At 33.9% G+C, this 27,794-nt stretch overlaps 1 protein-coding gene across 45 annotated transcripts in view; it reads left to right on the forward strand.

The window, feature by feature from the left end:
• GPHN (gephyrin) overlaps nt 1-27,794 on the forward strand; it is a 567,426-nt gene that overhangs the window by 375,872 nt on the left and 163,760 nt on the right. For 9 of the 45 annotated variants that reach the window (XM_084966161.1, XM_021098008.2, XM_021098012.2 and 6 more), the window contains one exon: nt 3,460-3,501. In XM_084966161.1, the coding sequence (XP_084822287.1) occupies nt 3,460-3,501 (42 nt within the window). 45 annotated transcript variants of the gene reach the window in all.

The raw sequence follows: 27,794 nt of genomic DNA on the forward strand, positions 1-27,794 counted from the left end.
CACTCTCTCCGTATAATATCATGGCAAATTTCCATTCAGCTACAAATATATACAGATTGGTTTGGGGTAACCAAATATGTCAATTTTTTTAAAGGCTTTGACAAACAGTAAGAGGGAAGATGACTTATGAAGACAACTTACTGGCACGTAAATGAACTTTAAGATGAAAAGTGATAAAGTAGAAGGAATATGATAATTATGAGTACTTGTTATGCTAACACAAAAAGATGGTATTGTTTGGACTGGAAAAAGTTAAAGGAGGAGTTTTTACTTAAAATAAGGCTGGTTTTGAAATGTTTAATAATTTCCTGAAGAATGGTTTCAAAATGTTTAATAATTTCCTGAATGCCAGAATAAGACTAGTATGAAATAGGGTAATATAAATAATGAGTTTATATTGGTTGGTTGTGATCTTGTGGATCTTTAATAGGTATTTTCATTCCAGCCTTAATTCCAAACTCTTTTTATAGTATTGATGAATTATCTTTGGGCTTTTTGCACTTTTTTATTTACTAAATTAATGCTATAACTCAGAGGTCTACCCTTAGTCCAAATCTTGTTTCTATTTTGTTTCTCTCCATGAGCTAGGAATGATTTTTGCATTTTAAAATGATGGGGTGGGGAGAAATCAAAATAATACCATTTTGTGACGTGAAAAATTATATGAAATTCAAATTTTAATGTCAAAAAATAAAGTTTTGTGGAAACACAGCCACACTCTTTCATTTGCATATAATCTATGGTTACTTTTGCACTACCACAACAGCAATGAACAGTTGCAGCAAAGACCATGTGGCTCATAAAGCCTAAACTACTTACTGTCTGACTGTTTACAGAAAAAGTTTGCTGAGGTCTGCTAAAACTGGTTAGTGTGTCAAGATTATATTGACAAAGAAATGATTATCATAAAGGATATGTGAATTTTCTTCATTCTATAGACTGAGAAAAGGAGAACCACTCATTTTTTCTAGGGATGGATTCAGATTATTCTGCCTGGAAGCATACACTTGAAAGAGTTGATCTCTTGTGATCTCCTGAAATTTTCTACCTTTATGCTTTTATTCTTCTTCATTACATTTTTTTTTTCCCAGCTGCTTTCTCTTCACATGCCAAACATACACACATGCACACAAAGTAAACCCACCATGGAACTGCCATTAAACCCTTCAAATACATAGAACTAGAGCTTGGATAAAATATAGATTATAAGTTCCTCTCCTTTGGGAGGCCCCTTATAGATATTTAGAGTATAAAGATAAATTCCATTGTTGCTCATTAAACTTCTTTAAAATATGTTTTTAAGAGCATTTTTGCTGTACACATGCAATTTTCTGTATATTACTTCCTTGCATCTATAGAAATATTTTCCCTGAAAACCATGACCACCTTTTGATTTCTTCTAAATTTCCTCTTTGACCTTACCTAAAATCATACCTTCTATAGAAAATTTCATACAACTAGGAAAGACACTCACTCCAATGTGATCAAATAATACATTATATTTTAATATAGCACTTAAAAATCTAAAAGGTATCTACATTGATTCAGCTACTTTGAGAAGAGGACCCCCAGCTAGAACATTAGTCCTTAGATAATAATCTTTTTGTAGCTTTTAGGTGAGTAAATATCAGTTGGTTTGTGTATTCTACTTTCTTTAAGCAAATTTCAGTGTTTTTTGGTTCTTATATGTAGAACATTGTTTGAGCCTCCTCAGTCTTCCTCGTTGGACATTTTGGCAATTACTCATATTAATAATATACACTTATTATTTACTATTTAATTTATGATTATGTAACATCCTGAGTATCTTGGTAGATAATGTCTTATAATATGACCAGATTACAATAATGATGAAGATGATAGTAAATAAATTTTAAGATTATCTCTTTGGAAAACAGGTTTAATTTCACTACCTTTCACTTTATTAGAAATCACTTAACTTGCACAGTTAATTCAGAAGTTTCAGTTCAGATAATTCAATTTTTAGTTCAGTTCTGAAAAATAACATAAATCTCTCTTGTGCTTTGAACCATCTGATACTCATAAAATTGCCTACAGTAGCCTTCTTAGGAGTCATTTGGGGTAGAAGTGACACATCTGTGAGGTGTTTAATGCTTACTGCAGAATTGCCCTTCTCAGAATTGACTTTAGTACAAAAATAAAGTACTAATAAAAGGTTTCCTTGACAAGCACATTTCCCCAGTAATTGAAAATGGAGGGGTGGGGGGAAGAATAAGACTCAAACTATTTTGAAAGCTAAAGTTTTTCAGTTTTACAGGACAACATGTGGAGAAAGCTTTCTAAGAATTAGTATCTTGTTAAAGAAAATTAGATGTCTATTTGGTTGAAAGAAAGGTTTAATTTTTTAATATACATAGAATTGGTCATATTTTAGAAACTACCTCATTGTAATCCATTAAATGGCAGTAATACATTTTATCACAAATCTTTGTGATGGTGACTGTAAAGCTTGCTGAATATTTTTTCACACAATTCAATTCTTGAGGATAGAGGAAAAGTTTTTATATTCACTCATTCAATATACTGTTATTGAATGCCTGCTACATTCTGCTATGCTGGGTGCTGTGCTGGAAATAACACAAATCAGATAATAAGGGCATTTCTGATTTCACCACTGTACCATCTTTTTCTGTACCTTCATTTCCCTACCCTAACTTTGAATTTAGAACTTCAGGAAGAATTGGTAATGAGAAAATGCATACCTAAATAATATTTAGCTTGCATGGCATTGGGACTACCTAACAAGAGGCCACATAATTGAACATAACAGTGAGACAACCTAGAAAATAAGAGCAGGTCAGAAAATTTTCATGTCAAAGTCAGGAAGATTAAACATAGTTTTAACTATAAAATAGCTGATTCAAAAAATCAATGCACATTCTGATAAAAGTTACGTCTGAAAGAGAGTTTTGTGATTAAGGTTTTTTTTATATATCTTCTTGGTGTTGCTATTGGCTTATGTATTTATTTAGATTCGGTAATGATAAGAGAACTGTAGGAACAGAAAATCGGAATCAATACTGAGCTAGCTTTGGTGCCCTCTTTAATATGAAGATGTACATTAGAGTCATTCTATAAATAATCTCACATGTAGTTTGCTAGTGTTAAAACAATCAGATCAGTGTGGTACTATAGGAAAAGGTGACCAACGTTCTGCTTTCCTGTTAACCTGAAGTGAGCATGTTCTCAACAAGATCATACCAAATTCTGATCAGGGGGAGCCATCTCCGTCATGGATTTTTTTTTTTTTTCAACCCAGGTATTTTTTTTAATCACAAGGTTCTCCTCAAATAGTATGAACCTTGAGATTTCAAGCTCAAGCGTCTGTTTTATTATCTGGCAAACGTGTTGGTGATGGAGCCTTCTAAACTTCTGAGACCCTTACTGTGCTATCATTTCCTTTTTAACAGTGTTTTCTTTTCCCCACTGCAAAACCAGGCTCGGCTTCCCTCGTGTTCATCTACCTATAGTGTATCTGAGGTATACTTTGCACGTGTTTTCTTACATGGTCAACGACATGCTCGCCCTCACCATTTTTCTTATTTTATTTTCCTTTTGCCTTAATTTATTTTGCCTTGCACTTTGCACTTGGCTGAAAGGGATAAGCGTACCAAAGGGGAAAAGTTAGCTGTTCTAGGGGGAAATCTTCTATATTTTCATACAGTACTTTTTTCTGAGTAACTTTTTTTTTTAGCAGTCACTGTGTCACATTGAAATGGTTAAAGTCCAAATAACCAAATTGACTGTTGTCACCACCTTAATTCCTTAAAGATTCCTTTGAAGTGAGTAATTTGTTACTAAACTCATATTGGCTAACAACAAAGATTCCAGTTTGCAGATCTGTGTAGGTCTTCTCTGGTAGCTGATGATTTACACTAAATTAATGATAATCCTGTCCCATTAACCATAGCCTCAGGAAAGCTTCCAAATTGATTATTAAATGGAAAGTTAATATGATTCCTCTATTTTATATAAAATGGAAGATTCACTCCCTTATAAAAAAATGACTAGGTTACTCAGGAAAATAGTCTCTTTGATAGTTGTATTTGTATAAGATTCTTACAATCTAGAAGAGCTTATTACTCATGAAATTCATATTCTTTTAACAGAATATTTTATATAAATTTTGACCTATGTTCTTTTCCTTTTTAGGGGTTTAATTTCCTGTGCTTACTGTGTTAAAGCATAACATAAGTGGGTTTTCTGGTTGTGTAAACTAGTGTCAGTGAAATATTAACAGACTTTGACTATCCTTTAAGTCTGTTTTTCAAAGAAGGAGCACTGCTAAGTAGCTAAGAGAAAAGAATATATGTACTTTGAAATATGACTAGTAAATAGCAGGACTTTAATAGTCCATGAATTTTAAGATCTTAATTTTTTACTTTGCAGACATAACATATTTCTATGCATATTTACTTTGAGCAGGGTACTATAGCTACTTTGTACAGGCCAGTATTGTCAGCTTAATTCTGACCACAGAAATGTTATCTTAGAATGTCATGAAAAAACCATAAAGATGGCACTATCCAAAATGCCAGATAGTGTATGCAAAACCATAGGCACAATATCGTCTTTTGACTTTAAAACTTTATAAAAAGCTTTGAAAGGAATAGCATAACTAAACCCATAGCCTCACAAAGTTCAATTTATAGAGTCAATAGAATTACAGCTTCTTTAATTTTTTCCTTTGTAAGTTGTAGCTGTTACAGATTTTTTTTCTCTTAAAACTGATTTCATGGAGAATTGATTTCTTCTTGAAATATATATTTGTAGGGAGAAGTAAAGAAAAGCAAGTGAATTACTTGTGCTATCAGCAAAGACTTTTGAAAGAGAGGATTGATATCATTTCACCACCACATTTTCCACAGCTCCTTTCTTAATTCCCCAAGATTATGAATTCCATTGTAAAAAGTATATAACCCATTTCTTTCTGCCACTTCATCCAGGCAATTCTCCATTTCCCATGAGAGTGTTTAAGAAGTCTACCATTGGCATCATCTCCAATCACAGCCTACAGCATCCATCAGGGTATTACTTTCTCTGTGACAGCATGTGTGCAGGAGGGCTCTCAGGTTGGAATGTGGAACGGGCTTCTGGGGGAACAGAATTGTGTATGCTATGGCATTTGCTCCATAGCACTCAGCTTTCTTAAAGGAATTCTGGCTTCATCTGGGTTTGTTTCATTGTGACACATGAGCTTTATTTACTTGTCATAAAGTGTGTTTCTCCCTTTGTCATTTGTGTTAGGTTTCTATATTCCACTCATTACCACATCTCTGTGGACTCCATAGGTGTTGCTTATGTTTATGATACCATAAAGACCAATACTGCAAAGAAATTCTTAGGGTTTGTGTTAGGGTTTCTGTATTCCATTCATTACCACATCTCTGTGGACTCCACAGGTGTTGTTTATGTTTATGATACCATAAAGACCAATACTGCAAAGAAATTCTTAGGGATTCTAATATGTATGATAGTCCAGTAGACAGAAATAACCTTCCATTATTGTTTACTATTTCATTTTAAATTGTTAAAATTTTAGATTATAATCCTTAATAATTAGAATTTCAAGAAACATTTTAATGTTTCCATTTTTCATATCGAAGCCTCTTGATGGAACTGTCGGTAAAGTTCATTGCTTATGATAGCATCACTCTAGAAGTAGTCAAACCTTTCATGCTTCAGTCATCTTTATATCATCTTCACTTACCTCCACTGCCGAAGAAATAAGTTCTCCAATCCCTAATGGAGCATATTGGCTTTACCAATTTCATGTCACTGTCTTCTGTGATATTCATGAGACCAAAAAATTAAGACTTGTTCAAAAATAAATCTACCCACAAGATATAAAAGACCATTTCCAGCCTTATTTGGCTGATAAAGCTTCACAAATGTTATTCCATGTAGTTGACAGCCCCTTTGTAAAAAATACAATTCTCTTACTATGTGACAAACTCTGTTTTCAACATCTCATTTATCTTATCCGTATTAATCTTCACTATGGCTCTGTTTGGAGATGATGTTATTGTCACCTTCATTTTACAGATAAAGAAACTGAGGCTCAAAGAATTTAGATATCTTGCCCAAAGTCATAAGAGCTGCCAAGTGAGTGGCACAACATTTTTTTAAAATACTTTGATTTCTACTTTTCAGGAGTTATTAAAAGTCATCAGCTTTTAATAGCATGCAATAGTCTTGTATTTTCACAGTACATATTTACCTGGTTTTGGGTTTTATCTAAAAGAGGATACATATGTATCTATAAGGTATAAAACTTTAATTCAAGAGCTTTTAGAAAGATGACCCTTTATGTAATTTATTAGTCTTATTTTTCTCATATTTAGTTATTTAATAAATATTGAGCACCTACTGTGCCTTATTTAAGTATAATTATAATCTTCTAGTTATTTCCTGATCTTTGGAATTAGCTTCACATTTAAAATGCATACAATATTATGAATGCAGTAAGCTCAGTGGCTCAGGTTATAGACTATTGTTCATCCCTTCATGCTAAGTTTAAAAAACCAAATGAAAATGAAAAATTCACCTTCCAGATTTCTAACTAATCTTTAGTTTTGTTCCAGCAGTGTTCATTTTTTATAATCCTTTGAAAAAATTGCTTTAGAATTCCCTTTCTTTAGATCAAAGCCAGAATTAATACTGTCTTCTGGTAGAAAGAGTGTTCTTTCTGACTTATTTGAAAAGCTAGAGTATACATTAGATATAAATCTTTTATGATTTATAACAGTATATAAACCAAAAAAAAATTTAGTAAACATTGAACCCTTTAAAATATTGTTTTTAATGACTTAGATTTCTTGGTAGCAGGATAGATTCAAATAATTTGAGACTTTGAAGCTAAATTTATTTTTCTTGTTGGGTGGACAGAGAGTGAAATTTAATTTTTACTTGATGCTTAAGAATTTTTAGCTACCTATGGAGTTCCCGTCATGGCTCAGTGGTTAACAAACCTGACTAGCAACCACGAGGATGTGGGTTCAATCCCTGGCCTCGCTCAGTGGATTAAGGATCCCACATTGCTGTGAGCTGTAGTGTAGGTCACATACATGACTCGGGTCCCATGTTGCTGTGGCTGTGGTGTAGGCTGGTGGCTACAGCTCCAATTCCTGATTTAACCCCTACCCTGGGAACCTCCATGTGCCATGGGTGTGGCCCTGAAAAGACAAAAAAAAAAAAAAAAGAACTTTTAGCTGCCTAAAGAAAATATGGCATTTTTAAGTTGTAACAGGCAAAACAGTTGCCCTTTGAACTCTTAACCCACTTGTTAGCACACCAATTATGATCTAAACAAACTTTGATTGACTGACAGTTTGGAGCTTCTGCAAATGGAAGTTTTTAGTTGAATTGTAGATGGGAGACCTATGGAAGGAAAGAAGGGGAGGGAGAAAGCTGGACTTTAACCACTATAGCATTTCCCGTTTCAAAAGGAAAAATACTTTTGAAGGAAAGCAGAAAGGGTTGCACTGGAATGCAGCCCTTGCCTTTTTTCCACATAGTCCTCTATGATAAATAGGCCAGTTGAGCTGCTCACCTGCCAAATGCTCTGTGTGTACTAGGTGTTTGCAGTGGGCTTCAGTAGTGGTGTTTTTTAAAAACCAACAGGACTACAAACTGTTTAAACTAGAAGAAACTATAATAAAATAAAAATTCATAAAATGAATATTCTACATTGTGAGATAATCACATAGATTTTCTACTTTACAAAATCTCACTTAGAAAATCTTTATTGATTGATTTCTTATTTATTTCAATATAGTTGTCTGTGATGTTCCACTTTCCTTTCACTCTTATGAGAATTACATTCACGCTGTTTGTATACAATAGTTGGGAATTTGGAGATTGTATGAAGAGATTTGTTAGAAATATATCTTTTGGAGTTCCCGTCGTGGCGCAGTGGTTAACTAATCCGACTAGGAACCATGAGGTTGCAGGTTCAGTCCCTGCCCTGCTCAGTGGGTAAACGATCCAGCGTTGCCGTGAGCTGTGGTGTAGGTTGCAGACGCGGCTCGGATCCTGCGTTGCTGTGGCTCTGGCGTAGGCTGGCGGCCACAGCTCCGATTAGACCCCTAGCCTGGGAACCTCCATGTGCCGCAGGAGCGGCCCAAGAAATAGCAAAAAGACAAAAAAAAAAAAAAAAAAAGAAATATATCTTTTGAAAACACTGCAACCTGCTGCTACCAAAGTTTCTTAATTCATGCCTCTTCTTAGAATCTTTAAAAATGAAGTGGAGTTTACAGATTGTTTGAGTGAAAGTAAGAAAATTAAGTACATACTGCTCTCTGACATCCAAATAAGTGACCAGCCATCAAGATAATGGGAAAACATTTGCTTTCTCTTTGACAGAGATATTTGATAAATCTAATCAAAACATCCTTTTAAAAGAATTGGTTGATCATTTTTGACAAAAGACAGTGGGTACTTCTGTCTACTTGGGCATACGTTCTTAAATTTCCATTATAAAAAGATTTTTTAGGAGTTCCCGTCATGGCTCAGTGGTTAACGAATCCAACTAGGAACCATGAGGTTGCAGGTTCGATCCCTGCCCTTGCTCAGTGGGTTAAGGATTCGGCGTTGCCGTGAGCTGTGGTGTAGGCTGCAGACGCGGCTCGGATCCTGCGTTGCTGTGGCTCTGGCGTAGGCCGGCGGCCACAGCTCCGATTCAACCCCTAGCCTGGGAACCTCCATGTGCCACGGGAGCGGCCCAAGAAATGGCAAAAAGACAAAAAAAAAAAAAAAAGGATTTTTTTAAACACACTATTGTAGTTGACACTATTGAATTTCTGCTTATCCTCATATAATGCTTTATATATTCTGGTCATTTGAAATGCAAAAGAGGATTGTCAAAGGAAATAAGACATGAGAATTCTAAAGTTTAAGATGAGGAAATATTAATGCACAGATAACAAGTTTAGGAAGTTTCAGAGGTGTCTTAAAACCAAGACATAGGCTATGTATATCTTTGAGAGAGAAAGAAGATCTAGATGTATCTAGATAGATAGATAAACTCTCTTCTTCTTCTGTGGAAATCTAGCTTTATACAAATATATATTAGCTTATTATAGTGTTGTTATCATTTTTCCTATGCAATAGAGAATTTACAAATAACATAGAGATACAAATATTTAGAGCCCAAATTGATGTTGATATATTATAGTTTGAACTAAAGTAGCAAACTTACATTTCCAGCTGCTGTTTGAAAATATTTGTTATGATTTCAAACTTAGTATATCCAACTCTACTGTCTAAATCCCTTCTCTCGAATATGTCCTTACAGTTTCTTAGATCATGTTTTTTTAAAGTTTCACAGCACAGAAATCTTCTAGTTACTTTTTACTCTTCCTTATTTTTCTTCTTTGATAATGTGTTGTTAAATTTTGTCATTTTTGTTATTTCTTCCTTTGAATTATTCTTTCTTCTAATACATACAATGAATTTTGTAGCCAGTTCTACTTTCAGATTCTGGCTTTAGTAAGGCAAGTAATGAATTTGGTGTGGCATATAGCAGGTACCCAGAAAATATTTGGAAATGTTGAGTAACTGTTTAAACAAATAAGTCAATTAACTTTTCTTACATTTATAAAGTTTCCACATGTGAGTATCAGGATGAATTTATAGGTAATTTTTATAAAATCTAATGGAGAACCTGGGACATAGTAAGCATTAAATAAACATAAATTTCTATTTCATTTCTAACTTGGATGTTTAAGCTCTGATCTTCTCAGACTTGGATTATGACAATAGCCAAACAACTGGATTCCCTTTGTATAGTCCTCCTTCCCTCAAATGTCAGACTACTCTTTCTAAGCACTATTTTAATTCCTTTCAAGTCTCTAATCAAAAAACTAAGAGCCTACCTGAGTTGTTGTATCAAGAATAAATGCCTCTCTCTCTCTCCCTTTCAAAGTACTTCATTCTTTGGCCAGCCACTATTTATCTAATATTATTCTCTAGTGACCAGTTCCTCCCAGTTTATGCAGGACTTTCCTCATTTTAGCACTGAAGTGCCATGTCCTGGGAGTGTACCAGTTCTAAAACTGTAAGTTTTATATCCCAGGAACTCCCTCAGTCCTTGGCAAATAAGGACAATTGGCCACTTAACTCCATATCATATACCTACCACACCAGTCAAGGTGGGCCTTGTTATCATATTATGTTCCTTCTTTTCCTTTTGGCCAGTATGTCTGCTTAGTCTGTCTCCCTGAAATGCCCTACTCCATGTCATAGCTCTAATCCATCTTCCTCCAGAAAGCCTCCTCTACCAACTCCCATTATCCTAATTATCCTATCAAGGGAATTTCAATTATGCATATAACCGGTATTATCCTATATTACTTTTCCTCCTGCCTCTTTGACTATTTTTCTATTATTCTACGTGTTGGAGGTCAACTTGACTGACTCCCAGATTTTCTTGATTTCATTTTTCACTTTATATCTGCACTGTCCAAAACAATAACCAGTAGTTCCATATGAATTTTAATTTTAAATTCATTAAAGTTAAATAAACTTTAAAATTGGCTTTCTCAATTGCAACAGCTGTCCTGGAAGTGCTCAGTAGTCATATGTGGCTAATGGCTACCATATTTAAAAGTGCAGACATAGAACATTTTCATCATCATAAAAAGTTATATTAGACAAGATAATCTATTTACTTCTGGGTTGGTCTCATAATCAACCACTATTATTATGATCATCACCATCCACCATCATTATTATTACTTCTGCTTATAATACAGCACTCACTTCAGTCAGAGATCATTCTAGGAGCTTCTCATATATTATCATTACATCACTATTAATAACTATCTTGGCATCAACTCCTATACAGTCTACATCTCTCTCCAGAGTTACAAACACCTTGTAAATAAACCCCCAAATTTGTACCTTCCTCCACTATTTCAATATATGACACTACCTAGTCACTCAGACTAGAAACCAGGAAGTTTTCTTATATCCCCTATAATCAATCAGAACCTACCTCTTAAAGATTCTGCTTCTTCTGTATCTCTAGAATCTATGCCCTTCTCTTCAGAACCAGTTTCACTGATGTTATTGGATTTTTCATCTGGGTTACTAGATTAATATCCAGACTAGTTCCTTTACCCTCATCAGTCAATTTTCACATGCTTACCAGAATTAACTTAAAATATTAATGTAATCACGTCATTCCACTACTTAAAATCTTTCAATGGCTCTCCACAACCCTTAGGAATTGGTGGTTACCTACCTCATCAGTTACTCTTACTACTCCCTATCATAGTTAAAACTAGCTTCATTCATACTTTTCGTCTTTAACCACTTGCTAGAATGAATGAATCCCATCTATGAATTACAATAGCCTTTTTCTCTGACTTTTCCATCTTTTCTTCACCTAAATTATAATTGTCCCTTAAAACTACCCTCATATATCCTAGCTCCAAGAAACCTTTCCTGATAATCCCTCCCACTGTCCCACCCCATCTGAGTTGGGAGCATCTCTTAAATATCCCCATAGCACTTTGTACTAAATTCTATTATAGTACTTATCATAGTGTATTATAATTGTATGTTTTACTTATCTTTCTCTATTGTGAACTCCTAGAGACCAGAAGCTGCTTTCTTTTTAACCTGTAATTCACAGGCTAGATTAGTGTGGGGCAAATAGTAGATAGTAAGTGTAAATTAAATGAATAACATTTAATTATGCCCTTATTGCTATATCTGTAATATCCACTTTGCTATTAAATTATGAAACTTGGTTGGATAAAGACATTGACTCAGCTTCTTTACCCTACCTGGCACACAATACATGTTTAATAAACACCTCTTAGCCAAATTATGAGTTATAATAAAGTCTCAAGTATCCCATTATGTATTTATCAAATATCCCTAAGATTTGTGTACATTTTTCTAATTCCCGAAGTGTATATTAATCTAGGTTGATACTTCTAAAACATTTTAATTCTGCACGGCCTGTCTCCAGTATTACATTTTTAATGGTAAAACTGGTAGCTGGCCCAGTTTTTCTTTAGTGTTGGCATTAAACAATATCAAATAGTTATCTCACTCTCTACAAACTTTAATTCCTTATTGACCTTGGGTGTAATAGGAAGAGTCTCAAACTGCAGAATTAACTTTCTTGCCCTATTGTTGAAACTTGAAGTTTACATAGAGCAATGCAGCAATGCAGCTTTGTTTTCTGTAACCCCAATCAGTCTCCTTGACATCCTGTTTGAAAAACACTGGGAACTAAAAGTCTGTGAAAAGTCACGTTCTCATAAATTCAGTCAGGAACTCATATGGGAATCAGAATTGGTACACAAGCAAAAAAAAATAAAAATAAAAATAAAAAGCTGACATTTATTGTTAAGTCAGTAAGAAGTATTTCTTAGCTTTCAACAAAATTGTCAGAATCTAGTGTTGCTGATAAATAAGTTCTATGTAGGCCTCTGATTAAAGATTATTCATCTAGTACCAAGACACAAAGGGAGTATTGGCAGGCAACTTAAATCAAGAGAAGGATCAACATATAAATTTCTAGTGTTTTTTTTTTTTTTTTTTTTTGTTTTTTAAATACAGTCCAGTAGTGAGGGAACTTGACATCAAAGTGATTTTTGCTCCTCACTGGGCTGATGCCCATCATTCTTTATCTTCATGTGCCCTTATGCACCACGGACCATCATTATGTCTCCATTTTTCTTTTTCTTTCTTAATTAATTCAGTTATCTCTTATGTATGGGAGGTAATACCAGTGCATACCTGTGTGGCTTTCTGTAAATTACAAAGGTTTAATGACTATTAAGCAGTTCACGGACACGCCCTGAACTGGTTTATACCCATTGATTTATAGACAAGTTTGCTTTACCACCAATCCTGGTCTAATTTTTAAAGATTCAGGTAAATATTTTCTTGACTACTAGCAATGTAAATGTTCTTTTACTTGATCACAGAAAGATGCATTTGGATACAATGGAATATATAACCTGGTCTTCAGCAAATAAGAATTATCACTCTTCTGTGGTCACCTTTTTTTCCCCCTTGGAAAAGCACTTGCTTTCTCAACCAGAGTTCCTCATCTAAAACAAGGAACAAGAAACGATTTGTGTGGCTGTTTTCTCAAGCCCCTGTGAAGATGGTGCCATACTAGATTCATTAAAAAGAAGTTAATTCATTATATGCAATGGATGTGGTGTGTCAGGGCTTAATTCTCTTCCAGAATTAAGAAAGATATAGTCATTCTTTCTTTGCTTTTGAAGTAGTTCAGTGCTTCTTGAAGCAATTTGCTTTTTAAAGCTATACCTAAAATTTCTTCGTTGGGAATTCTCCCTATTGCCTTATTCTTTGAATACTAAAAATCTCTAAAATCTAAATCTCTCCCTCTTACTAGCTTTGTAATCTTAAGCACTTAAGTTAATTTGTCTGTACTTCATAATTTTATAAAATGAGAATGGTATCATCGTAAGGATTAAATTGCTTAATATAGGTTTGTTCAGTGACTGATATGAATAAGTACCCACTAAATATTGTTATTGTCACTACTGATTGTCATACTAAAAGGCCAAAGGTAAAGTTATTTTTTGTTTGAACTAACTCTATCAGGCATATTATATGCTACATTTGTCACACAGTAAAATATGTTTTGCATATGGTTATTATCCACAATCTGACTGAAAAATCAAAGTATTATTTATTAGCTTCACCATTAACTCAGTCCAAGTTTACACTTACACCATTCCTGTCTTGCTTTTTTTTCCTAATCATTGTCAAGTGTATTGCATATGATAAATGAACACATATCCATGTGGCATATTTCTTTTCATTCAACCAGTTGACTATCTTCTCCGGTTTTTTTCTTGTCTTTTTCTGCAAAATCACTTTCCTGTTTAATGGCTGAATTATTTATGCACTTGCACCCCACATGAAGATTATGACTAAAAAGAATAGTGCTTTTTATTATAATTATTATTTTAGAGTAGGCAAAAGTTCTCCTTGAACCTCACAGAGTCCATGGTTGGGTCTGAAAATTAAACTGTCAAAAACAGATTAACAGGAAAGAAGCATACAAATTTATATGTTTTACATAACACAAATGTCTTCATAAGGAAATTAAGACCCAAAAAAATATTTAAACCTGAGTGTTACGCTAGGTTTGATAAAGAGTGGACAGTCATGGAGAAATATGATGGGGCTAAATTATGAGCTAAGGGTAGTGAACTGGGAAAAACACCTACTCTTCTTGGTGTCCTTCTATCTTGGAGAACAAAGGCGCTCCTTTCCTCTGGATGTAGGAAGGGAACCTCTCATTTGAGGTTCTTATGACCTTTTTCAGGGGAGAAGAGTGGGAGAAGAGCAAGGGACCTTGCTTCCACCGTTTTCTCATACTTCTTCAGTTTAATTAAATATACTAAGATGCCATATTTTGGGGTAGCATTCCTGAACCTCATCATCTTATCCTTGAACTCCATTATATGTCATACCCTGTAAGACTCACTAATTTGTAAGTGGGGCAAAGCAGTTTCCAATGAAAACAACTTTGTAACTGGTTACCAGATTTATAGTCTAGTGCTCAAAATCTTATATAACCTTTAATAAGCTGAAATGGTGCTATGGTTTAACTGAATTGAAGATCACATACACATATATGAATTAATGTAGGAATTTATGCATTATTTGTAACATTATTTCTTGAGAAAATTCTTTCTAACCCTCTAACAAAATCTGGCGTACTCCAAGGCATTTTTACCCTGGCAAATTCTGAATGGCAGCAAGATCTTGCATTGTTTTCTTCTTCCAACAGTTGAAATAGGACTTCTTTAGAATACTCCTTGCAGTGGAATGTACACTATAGTGTAGTGAAAGGGAAACTGGCGGTTTAGGGCAAGGACTTCTCCACAGCATCATCAATCATTGTTTGTTCAATGAATTTATAAGTCGGATTGTTATATCAAGGGCTTATTCCTCTATAGTTAAGTTTCAGTAAGCTTCCTATCGTATGATATTATTATTTCTAATACCTCTTTCTAATGAATTCTGATTTTTTCCAACTTATTAAATGCCTCTTTGTCCTTACTTTCTTGTAAACAAGATGCAGGTCTTTGAGCCACCTGAGCAAAGTAAAATAAATATGACTGAATCAAAAGAGCTGCTCAGTCCTTGAAAAACCTAATTTACCATGAATGCAGCAAACAGGATTTTTTAATCCTGTTAAAATATTAATGATACAACTTTAAAAGAATTGGATTTTGATTATCCTATACGCATTTTGCTTTCCATATGAAAGTTTAGTCAGAGTGCCAAATGGGGATAAAAAACATACCTTGAGCTTTAAAGTCTATAATGGATCTTGATGCCCTAGGTTAATGTAAAAGTCAAAATTGATTTGATACTTGATATTTGATTTCTTGATTGTTTATACTTCTACTTTTGCTAACCCAACCATGGGTCATGATCAGTCATCAAGTGTCTATTGAGCATGGCTTCAGATTTATAAAACCAGTTTGCTTCATAGCTGTTCTATGATTAGAGACTGTATTTAATCCTAAGTATCTTATTATAGATATGTATGCATGGGAAGGACTGAAGAAGGATGTGTTGATGGTTCAGAATAAATCTATCAACAATTAACTGAGAATGATTTCAACAAATACTATATTAAAAGGTTTGAATTTTAGAATTTTTTAAATAACCAAATGTCTGTCATTTGCAATGACAATTTCTTCTTTTTTGCATTTTCAATCATTTTTGTCTTGTTTTTCACATATTCAGTAAAGAATGTAGATAAGCAAAGAGGGGAAAAAATCACCCTTGAACCTTCCCATGTTAATTGCTATTAACATTTAACAGAAGAAAATAAATGAATAGTGAATTGAAGAAAATAAAGGAGAAAGTAGGGAGTTCTGTAGAGAATATAGAGTAAATAAAAATAAAGAAGCATGTATAGAAAGAAGGATTATTATTAAAGAATTCCCTATGTGGAAAATTTTTAAGAACAACTAGTGTATAAGAGATTTAAGAATTGAAAAGCTCTGGTGGATGGGTTTCTGTGAAGTTTGACCTTATCGTATTCTTCATGTAACAAATGAGCAATGCAAGGCAGAGCAAAACTACCTGAAGCAGCCCTGAGAAGGTTAGAAGGGAATAAATTGGCCAATGGTGAAACTGTCAAGGACAGTGGTTATAATTTAACAGCATCTCAGTCCAACATGTATTTAGTGAAGGAAAAAAATGATGAAAAATGATGTATTGAAAACATTGGCATTGTGTTTATTCTTAAAGAGGGCAGAACAGTATCCAGATGATCCCAAATTCTAAATGTAAAAAATCTAAGCTAAAGTGTTTATGAGTATTAGCAGCCTTGTGTCAATGACCTTTGTTGAATCAGTTTGCTCTTTTTTACCCATTTCTCATTTTTTAGTTATATTTCAAATATATACTAAAAATTATATCTGACAACCAACCAATACATTGTCAACCTCAATAAATATTAAGGTTGGGAGCTCCCACTGTGGTGTAGTGGGTTAATAAACTGGCTTGTCTCTGTTGAGGTGCTAGTTTGATAACCAATCCAGCACAGTGGGTTAAGGATCTGGCATTGGCTAAAGCTGTGGTATAGGTCACAGCTACAGCTCAGATTCAATCTCTAGCCCAGAAATTTCCATATGCCTCAAGGTCAGCCAAGATTAAATAAATAAATAAATAAATAAATAAATATTAAGGTTGTTCTTGTTCCCAAAGGAATTTTTCATGGCTGAATCTTAAGATAAGGTTTATATTCAAACTGATATTTCACTGGACTTGGATAAAAAAGAAAACTACAACACTGTGTGTATTAAGACGATATATGTATATAGATATAGATATATTTAAGTCACATTTTTTTAAAATAGCATTTCTTATAAATTTATTTTTTCAATGTGTTAACTATTATTTTAATATTACAATCAACACAAAAACTGAAGTCCATTTACAAGTGACTACAGAGTAGATATTTTATATAATCTTAGAAATCATAGTTATACAGTAGGGGACAAACTCAAAAAAAAAAAAAAAAAACTAGAATTCAATTAACAGACATAAATTCTATTAATAGGTGCTCCAAGATCAAAAAGTTCTCAGGTATGGGAGTTCCTGTTGTGACTCAGGAGTAACGAACCTGACTAGAATCCATGAGGGCGTGGATTTGATCCCTGGCTTCATTCAGTGAGTTAAGGATCCTGTGTTGACATGAGCTATGGTGTAGTTCACAGATGCAGCTCGGATCCCATGTTGCTATGGCTGTGGTGTAAGCTGATTTTATCCCTAGCCCGGGAATTTTCATATGCCGCACATTGAGCCCTAAAAAGCAAAAACATAAAAATAAAAATTCCCAGGTAAAATTGTGAAAGACTTTGAAATAAATGAAAAAGATTGTTGGCTGTCTTGTCTAAGGCATCCTTCTAGGTCATCTCCTCCTTTCATCATCTGAGCTATTGTACAACGTTAAATTGTAGTATATGAATAGTAATGGAAATGACCCTAATCCATAGAAATACACATTGTGTCCAGTTGGAAATGCAATTGATTTTTGTTAGTTGATCTGAAAATTCATTTCAGTGTTCTTGATGGTCCATGTATGTGTGTTCTTTTAACTCTCTTTTGAACCATTTAGAGTATCTTCCTGGTTCTCTCATTAATTAACACTTTAGATAAAATATTTAACACATGTTCACTTTATGTTTGTATGAGAATCATGGGTTTATCTTTTAAAAAAAAAATTACTTTTAACTCAGTTATCCCTTCTCTGTAAGCTGAAAAAGCTCAGTTTTGATGGCAGTGAATTTTCTGCCTTTCCTCTGATTAAGCCCAGACATCCAAAATTTGAGAATTCAGAGAAAATGGAACAGACACAAATAATGTAAACAGGGGTCTAATAATAATATCAAACATATCTCTTGTCTGTTTGCTTGGTTAGATCATAAGAGGCTTGATTGACAAAATAATATACACCACACATGGCTGCAATGTAAGACTAAAGAATACCTAGCCCTTATATCCAGTCCTCAAAGAAACTTCCTAAGCATTTTCTAAATCACTACACTTACTAATATATATTAGAAATTCCTTTGCCTTTATACATCTTCCCTGTGCCTTATGAATGCTAATTAGGCATTTAGAGGAATAAAAGTTACAACTTTTTCAATTGATGCTATGTTTAAAAAGAAGCAACAGGCCCTGATGGTTTAGTGGATTAAGGATCTGGTATTGGCACTGCTATGACCTAGGTCACTGCTGTGGTTCAATCCCTGACCTGGTAACTTCTGCATGCCATGGGCATAGCCATAAAAAAGAAAAAGAAAAAGAAACCACAGGCCCAAAATGGAGTCACTTGTGCAAGCCCCGTATTAGCAAGCCAAGACTTAATACCTAACCTAACCTAATTGCAGTTTCAGCCTCTCCCAGGAATGTGACCTACAACTAGTCAGTCTGGGATTTCCTGTACAGCACTGGGAAGACAATCCACCTAATGAGACTCCTACCTTCTCTGACCCCACCCCCATCCCCTGCAGCCAGCCAAAGAAGGTAGTCTAGCCTAAAATTTTCCTTTCTTTTGTTGATGTCTTCCTTGTTTCACCACCTTTCTACCTTTAAAAACCTTCCAATTTGTATAGCTTTTCATAGCTCCTCATAGACAGGATGCTGCTTGATTCACGGAATGTTGAATAAAGCCAAGTAGATCTTCAGATTTTCTCAGTTGAGTTTTTTTTTTTAATAGTTATTTCCCCAATACAATTTTTTTTCAGTTGAGTTTTTTTAACCGCAATATAGCAGCCTTTGATTTAGGAAGGAAAATAATGCAGCCATACTCTCGCAGGGTATATTATACTCGGTAGAAGCAGTAGTTTGTTTTGTTTGTTTTAATAAATAAATAAGTTATATAACATGACATTTAAAAATGTATAGGAAAGGAAAATGGTATTTCATCTACCTGAGTGATTTTCTGGGACACTGTGATAAAAGACAGATTAAGGAGACAAAAATAAACAAAGTTTGTTATAATATATGCCTCACGTATATTTGGGAAAGAGGAGGAACTCCCCAAAATAGCTTAAACTACCAGTTTATCATCTTCAAGTAAAGACAAAAGAAAGGTGGGAGCAGGAAGGCCAGTTATGAAAAAGTTATTAGGAAAAGCATGGTAAACAATAATAAGATTTGTTACACAGATTTGAATCAGTGCCTTCTCCATTGAAAAGATTATCTTGTAATTTTAATCATCCTTCTCTTCCAAGTAAAGAACTGAGACCCCAGTATAAATAGAAATTTATTTCATACATGTAAATTTCCCTTATAAATGGATAATTTCTACTCTGTTCTCATAGCTTCTTCCGTGTCTACTGTTCCTCAAAATAATCTCTATACCAAAGAACCACATTTTGGGGTGGCATTTCTGCTACCATTCAAGGAAAACAGAGGTGTATATTGAAACTGGTTAGAAACTCAGTGTTTTGCAGCTCATGTTTAATGAAAAATATTGTGATTTTCCTTCTAAAAGTGTTGGAAATTACAATTACAAATGCTCAATAATTCAAGTTTTTATATTATTGACTATCTCTTGGTCTCTATTTCATAAAAGTTAGTAGTTTTTTTTTAACTTTCTATTCAAATATTTACATATCTTACTTGACCTTATTTATGAGAACTATCAAAATCACAAAAGAAATGAGTCCACATTCCTTACTACAGATCTAGAATATCATCCAGAGGACTGATAATAGTAACAACAATAAACATAGTAATAGCTAAAACTCAAATAATGTTTTCTCTGAGCCAGATATTCTTTTTTTTTTTTTGTCTTTTTGTCTTTTGTTGTTGTTGTTGTTGCTATTTCTTGGGCCGCTCCCGTGGCATATGGAGGTTCCCAGGCTAGGGGTTGAATCGGAGCTGTAGCCACCGGCCTACGCCAGAGCCACAGCAACGCAGGATCCGAGCCGCATCTGCAACCTACACCACAGCTCACGGCAACGCCGGATCATTAACCCACTGAGCAAGGGCAGGGACCGAACCCGCAACCTCATGGTTCCTAGTCGGATTCGTTAATCACTGCGCCACGACGGGAACTCCCAGATATGCTTCTAAGCAAACACTTTATACATATTATCTTATTTTCTTCACAACAACCCTATAAGATATTTATTGCTGTTATTTTCACTTTACACATACCAAAACAGAGATTGTAACAACCAGTTTTAAAGCTAGTAATGATAGAGCCAAGATTCAAATCCAGTTTGACTCCAGAGTGCTATTCCCAAACTATCTTCCATTGTATCAGTTTTTCTCCATGCCTGCATTCACATGCTTATTTTAAATGGTTATCACTGCCAAGAGAAATAGTTAAGAATAAAAAGGCAGTAAGAATTCAAGGTCTGATTAGGAATGCAGTGGTAGCCATTGGTAAGTTAGAAGGATAAGGTCATCTGTTAGTGTACAGAAAAATGAATTTAGAAGTCAAGACGGCTAAGTTTCATTATTACTTTACTGTTTGATCTAAAGCCAGTAACAATCCCTGCTTTTTCATCTCTAGAATAAGTTAGTCTGTAAAATACGATCATTCATCTGAAGATTGGGAAATTGTGTCATTAATAATTTGAAATCACCACTAGTCAAAAAATACAAATATTTTTGGTTCCAAGGGGCAGTCAGCCCAGGATTTATGAATTTTCTAGAGGTCATTGAAATTGACTCAATTTAGAATTAAAACTTATATAGAACATATATTAAGAATATTCACCATTTATGTTCAAATTAACATTCCTTTGAGTCATGGTGTACTTAGTTATGTTATTAGATATGTTCCACATATTATAGTATTCTCTTTGATAATAAGGATCACACCATGTACCTATAAAGCAGCATAAATAGGCTTTTGATTTTTAATGGCAATTACTTATTTCACCAGCTCTGTAGCCTGCCATAGTTCAGTATCTTTTAGAAGAGGTCAGTATTGAAAAAGAAGATTCTTCATATTTACCTAGGACTAAGAAAGCTAAGTGGAATTTAAGATAGTGGTAATTCCTGTGACAGTGGGAAAACATTCAAGAACAGTCCTCTGGAAAAGATTTATTAAATTGTATTTAATAAATATTGTCTGTGTACCTGCAAAGACTTATGTGATCAACACATGACTGAGTTGCTGAGAACAGTTATAGATACGTATTCGTGTGTGTGTGTGTGTGTGTGTGTGTGTGTGTGTGTGTGTGTGTGTTCACCTCTGGTTAGAGAGTTTTAAATGTGATGACTGTTAAAACAGTTATTTCATTTAATTAATTATCTAAACAAATGGGAAAAGAGCAAGTAATGCAGAAATTTTTTAAGCCTGAGGTCTTTATAGCTTTTTAATAACCATGTTTCTTTTTTTGTTTTGGAGATGGTCTGTCTATTAAATGGGCAATTGCTTATTAATTCAGTACCAATATATAATTTTCTCCAAAAGAGGACTTTTATATGTAGTTTCATAAAGAGCAGCAGATGGAGGTGGTAAAGATTTCTTACAACCATTAAAATCCTAGAGATAAAAGGAAGCTTAGAAGTTACCTAGTTCAGAGTTTTTTAACCTTTTTTCACCTATTGACCCATTTGGGAATCTGGCAAAACCTCCAGACTTCTTTTCAGAAAAAAATTTTTAAATACATAAAGTAAAATATATAGGATTACAAAGAAAACTAAATTGAAATCATTAGCAAAATATCTATTAAAAATTATAATACTGCCTTTTAAAAAATGCTTTAAATAATAAAATCTAGCAGGAAGTCATTAGACTACTATAATTTGAAATCTTGGTGAACATGAACAATATTTAAAATATCCATAATAGAAATAATAGATTCTGCTGATATTACTGTACTTTGTCACCTTAAGCTCATAGTGAAAAAAATGATAAAATTTAATTCAATTTGTGAATATAAAAATTGTTTTTTCCTCCATCCCAGTGGATGGACCCCCAACTTTTATTCCTGTGTTCTTTCAAGGGGTCCATTAACCTCAGTTAAAACCCCCAGGAGCATCCTCATTTTGCAGATGAAGAAACTAAGTCCCATAGAAATGACAAAACTTGACTGAGGTCATACAACACAGAATTAGATTAATCCTTGCAAGGTTAACCTCAGACTTAACTCAGCTTTTTTTGAAGCTTTACTATAGAAATTGGCAGTTATGGTCTGTTATTTGTCACTGGTTTTTGGCATGTTCTGGAGCAAATTCTTTATTCTCAGATTCTACCTATATAAAATGTAGGTGAATTAAAATGTATGTGAGGATAATATTGACTTAGATTAGTATTGCTCTTTTATTTACAGTAGGTTTTACTTTCATATACATTATTTTACTTAATTTTCCTCATTTTGTGGGTAAGAAAATTAAAACTCAGGGGAGTTCCCTTCATGGCTTAGCAGTTAACTAACCTAGCTAGGATCCATGAGGATACAGGTTCCACCCCTGGCCTCTTTCAGTGAGTTAAGGCTCTGGCATTGCCTTGAGCTGTTGTATAGCTCTCAGACACAGCTCAGATCCCATGTTGCTGTGGCCATGGAGTAGGCTGGCAGCTGTAGCTCTGATTTGACCCCTAGCCTGGGAACTTCCATGTGCCGTGGGTAGGGCCCTAAAAGGCAAAAAAAAAAAAAAAAAGAAGAAGAAGAAAGAAAATTAAAACTCCAAGATGCTGAATGTCATGTCTGAGGTTATACAGATAGAAAAAGAAAAAAACCAGTATCCAAAACCATACCACTGGACATTCCTTTATCATGCTGCCTTTCACATCATAAATAAACCAAAACTCAGTTCGGTTGTGTGTGTGCTGTGATATCATAAACACAAATTATCTATCATTCAGCTCAGATGAGCCAAAAACTTATATCCTAATTTATGAATGAATGGAACTATGAAACAGGGCTTTTCTACACCAAGTCTCCATTTTTGCAATAAGGAGTGAGAAGAGAAAAACAGAATTAGAGTCTGAGATTGTAGCATTGTAGGCTTAATATTGTTTAAATCAATCCTTTCTTCTCTTTCAGGGTAGGCTGAAGAGGCAGGTAATCTGAGTAAAATGCCAAGGAGGTCCTTTTTCTTTATATCCTCTTTACTTTTATGAGTAAATGGTATTCAGTGAAGTTTGTTCTTTCAGAGACAGATTATTACTCTTAGATAAATTTAAAAAGGTAGAGAAATTAGAGTCAGAAGGGCCATGATGTATCAAAAATCTCTGTCGTCTCTGCTGTTCTTGTGACCTGACCTATGAGATACAGAACATCCTGTTCTCTTAGAAAATAAGGAATCTTCTTAACCTGACCTGAAACCTTTGGCATAGAGTAACCTTTATCGGACTCCAAATGTCACTTAACCTTAATACCAATCTGTTTTCCAAATTCTTAAAATCATTCTGTAGGGTACTCAGATATTTCTTAGCTATAATCCACATACTTTTCATATTATATTTCTTAATACTAGCAGCTCCAAATAAGTGAAAAATATTTTAAGATAGTACAGGAATTGTTACGATCATACTTATACTTATTATTTATTACTTATGATCATACTTAATATATTAAAATAAATTTTAATCTGCTGAGATTTAAAAAACTATAATTACTACAAAATACATTCAAATGTAGCAAATGTTTACTCTGTACAAAGCACTATATTTGACATAGTAAGATATGTAAAGTCATAGACTTTATCTCCAAAAATATGCAGTATATTTGAGAACCCACATCAATAATTGAAATGTGAGTGACTAGGGTAACTCTTATAGTGGAAGTTCAATTAAGAGGCTTTGAAAAAACGAAACAAAAAAAAAGAGGCTTTGAGAATTTATATAAACTTAAAACTAGATTGTGGTAGAGTTGTACAGCCATATAAATCTATTAAAAGCTATCAAATGTATACTTGAATGAATTTTATAGTAGGTAAATTGTTATCTCAATAAGGCTGTTAAAAGGGTTCAGGAAAAGAAGAGATTATTGCTGATTGAGGAATTTGGGGATTTTTTTTTGCAACAGTACAATTAAAACTAGATCTTAAAGGACAAGTAGTGTTTGAATCAGAAAATAAACAGCAGAGTATTCTAGAAAGCCGAAACAGCTTGTCTAATGTCTAAAAACTCAGGAGTACAAGAAATATTCTAGAGGAGCCAATTTAGTCTTTGCTCCATGCCTTAGATAGTATGGCTTTCTTTACTACCAGTACATATAGCCATATGGCAATGACATTTCCAAAAAGTTCTGGTCATTCTCTATTGAGAAAACATAATTGTATATGCATATTTTTTCCATCAAAAATAAGAATTTGCCTCCATTTTGAGCTTATGAGAAGGGTATATAATTACAGAATTATTTCACAGCTGTCATTGGCGCCACTGATGGTAACAACTACTGACATTTGTTTCTAAATTTATAGCTTAAAATCACTCATACTTATTATCTCCTTTGAGCCTCAAAACAGTCTTTATTTTCCCAATAACAAAACAGATTAAAGGAGAGCCCAGAGCCTAAAATAATAAAGACATGCTAAAGGAAAGGTAAGGATATTCTGGCCTGCTAAGAATAGCATGATGGTGAGAAAATGGTAATATTAAATAAATGATTTTTAATCAATTATAAATCTGCTAACTACATTACATGCCACATGAATCTAAATTTATACAAAAAATAAAACAGGTCAAGTTGACTACTGGTATCAATAATAGAAACCAAAGGTGAAATTTTTTCTAACGAGCTGATATGACCCTATTATTGAGAGGAACAGCCTATGTTAAAATAAGTTTTATTGACAGTCGAGAAAAGTACATAGGAAACTTACTAACAATTTCTAAATAAGTAGTCTTCTTTGTTATTTACTTTTTAAAATGTAAACCAATTAAAATTTAAACTCAACCTTTATCATAGAATTTCTTAGATTACATAAGTAAGCATATATACAGAAGCATAATTTCTAATTTAAAATGCAACTATCAGCCAGTAAAATCATGCTAAAAATAGGGCTTTCCTAATGTCCATCAAAGAAGGTGACTAATTTTGTTCTTGACTTTGACCCCATCTGACCAACTGCTCAGAATTTTTCAATATGAGCCATATTGTATAGATTTATTCCAAGTATTTACAAGGGAAGAGAACACAAATTAGCCTGGTGAGCAGCAAAATAGAGGCAGTTTTTATGAAATCTGAGTTGTGTTAACTTGCAATCAAATGTAATCTCCATTTTAATATTTATACATCCTTGTATTGTATGAACCTGTTCTTAACACGGGTTTTTATTTTACTTCTCTCCTCCCTCACTTCTGTGAAATGCAGAAGGGAAAGGATGTTTGTTATTCATACATTTGTACCCCACTAACTGGTGTTACACATGTGGCTTCCACTGGAGAGCCCCTGACATCGCAGGGAACGGTGATCAAAATTCCACACACTAGCTTCAAGCTGGGGGCTCGTAGCTATTGCAGCATTGAAGGGGGTATTTTCCTGGCTTCTTTAAAATAAGCATGGTGATGGGATGGTTTAAGGGAAGAAAACCTCTCAATTCACATGACCACTGCTGTGCTTCCGTGTGTCCTGCTTTCTTCATAACAGCTTGGCACTACATTCTTTCCCTGTATCTTAGTGGGCTTGTGTGTGTACAAGTGGGATGGGTGTTGGAGGTGGGGCTATCAGTGGATGGTTGTATGTTATGCATGCATCTTTCAATGTTAGAATGATGTGCCTTCCCTTATGTGTCATAGATTATGGTAATAGATTCAATCTTCTGTGTTCCTGAGAGATTGGGCTCACTTCTCTTATTGGTGTGAAATTCATGTGTTTTGATGTTTACACCCTCAAATGTTCTTCATGTTGCATTAAACACAAGTTGAAATGTTCTCCCATAAGAGTTAGCTTTTCATGTTGGGCTGAAAAAGTCTTCATTTCTGTGTAGCAATTCATGTTATTATAACTTATGGCTTTCAATTGTACCTCCCATAATGAAGAGCTGACTTTAAACACTGTGCTATTCTTGTTATGACCTAAGCATAAGGTAAGTCACTTCTCTAACTGTATCTAAAGACTGTGATTGTTTGTTAAAGTTTTCTCAGCTTTGTTTAAAGCATTTTCCGTTCTTTCCCTTACCATTTATTACGTGCCCTTTTGTTTCTGTTTCATGGCTTAAGATTTCTTAATGGATAATGTGATCTTCAGCAAAAAGTATACATGTAAACACACGTTGAAATGAATTAACTGAATTATTTGATGTCTGAAAGCAGTCTTGATTAGTAAATGAATACCTGTAATTTCAACAAGTCTCTTGTATTTATTTCCTCCATTAGCTTTAATATAAAATGCTATTTCAACACATTATTTTAGTTTTGATTCCAATCAAAAGGGGAATTACTTGTCAACACCATAAATGTTAATTGTAGTGAAATAACAATCTAATAGAATAAAATAATAGGTAATTCAACACTATGCCTTTCCTTTCTAATCTTTGACAAATTGGGTAAGGTAGAGAAAAACAGCAACAAACCATAAAACTTGAGATAGACCTGCGTTACCCTCTTTATAGCCCATATTGTGAGAATAAGAACAATATTTGTTTCTCAACTTTATTTCTCCAAGTAAACCCATTACATTGTGAGTTAGGCAAAATCTTCATATTGGGATTTTATAAAATTAAGTAAATGTTATAAAGATAACCAGTCTGATGGTACAAGAGAAGGGCATCCACTACGTGCATAAATATTAAAATTTTTTAAATTAATTTCCTCAATTTTTTATGTACACTCAGAATCACTAAAGAAGTTCACTTAATCATTGATTTTCTAAAGTTACTTCCTTCAAATCTGGGTGGGTCAATTAGCCAATGTAATGTAAGTGAGAAAACTTTGGTTATACTGATGTTGGCAATTTTTGAACCTAGATACACAGATTAAGAATATTGAATTTTTTTCGTAATCCAAATTGCCCTTCCAAGTCTCTTTGAAATATATAATTCTAAACTGAGATGTCACAAAGCAAGACTTGGGTTTCTTTATTAAATTCATGCTATGAATGAATATATAGTTGAATTTTTTAAGCCACTTAAGGAAGGGAGAGGGTTGTTTTTTTTTTTTTTTTATTGTGGTTTTGGTTTGCTTTGCTTTTTTTCTTTTTTTTTTTTTTTTGTAAAACCAACTAGTATTTCACCTCCATTTCCATTTAGACATTATATAAATCTGTTGAAACATTTGATGAGACAATTTGAACTACTCATCTGAACTGCTCTGTTCATTGTAAATCTCTTGTTTCTATCCATACACTAGCTCCACTCTAGATTGGAAGGGCTTAAAGATGAACTCTGGAGGAATAGAGGCTACGACTTAAGAGTAACTATTACTGATCAAAGGAGCTGCTTTCCATTCGCAAACATTGCTTTGCGCTATGGGTTTGAGCTCCTTCTGTTTCTACATCTTGTTGAAGACTTTCTTGACTTCCATTTGACTTCTTTGAGCTGTTTTTGTCTTTTGACATTTTCCCCTTTCTTTTCCTTTTCTCTCACAGATTTTTCTCTCACTCTTTTAGCTTTCTCTTGTGTTCTTTGAATCGCTTTTTGCAATGTAGTTTCCCTCTTTAATAAGCTTGTCTATTAATTTGTCTATTAGTGTTTGTTTCTTTTCTCCTTTAAGTCTGTAGTAGTAGAGTTAACACTTATTTTCATTCCATGATATGCCAACTTGCCTGTTTATTTTGTAGCAAGTGCATTAGTCATTCTTACCCTCTTGATATGAATTTTTAATAAGAAAT

The sequence above is a fragment of the Sus scrofa genome, chromosome 7 (genome assembly GCF_054392235.1).
Source record: "Sus scrofa isolate SSC_HxYL_T2T_F1_AM1 chromosome 7, Sscrofa_HxYL_maternal_Yorkshire_Landrace_v2.0, whole genome shotgun sequence".
In the NCBI taxonomy this organism is placed as follows: domain Eukaryota; kingdom Metazoa; phylum Chordata; class Mammalia; order Artiodactyla; family Suidae; genus Sus; species Sus scrofa.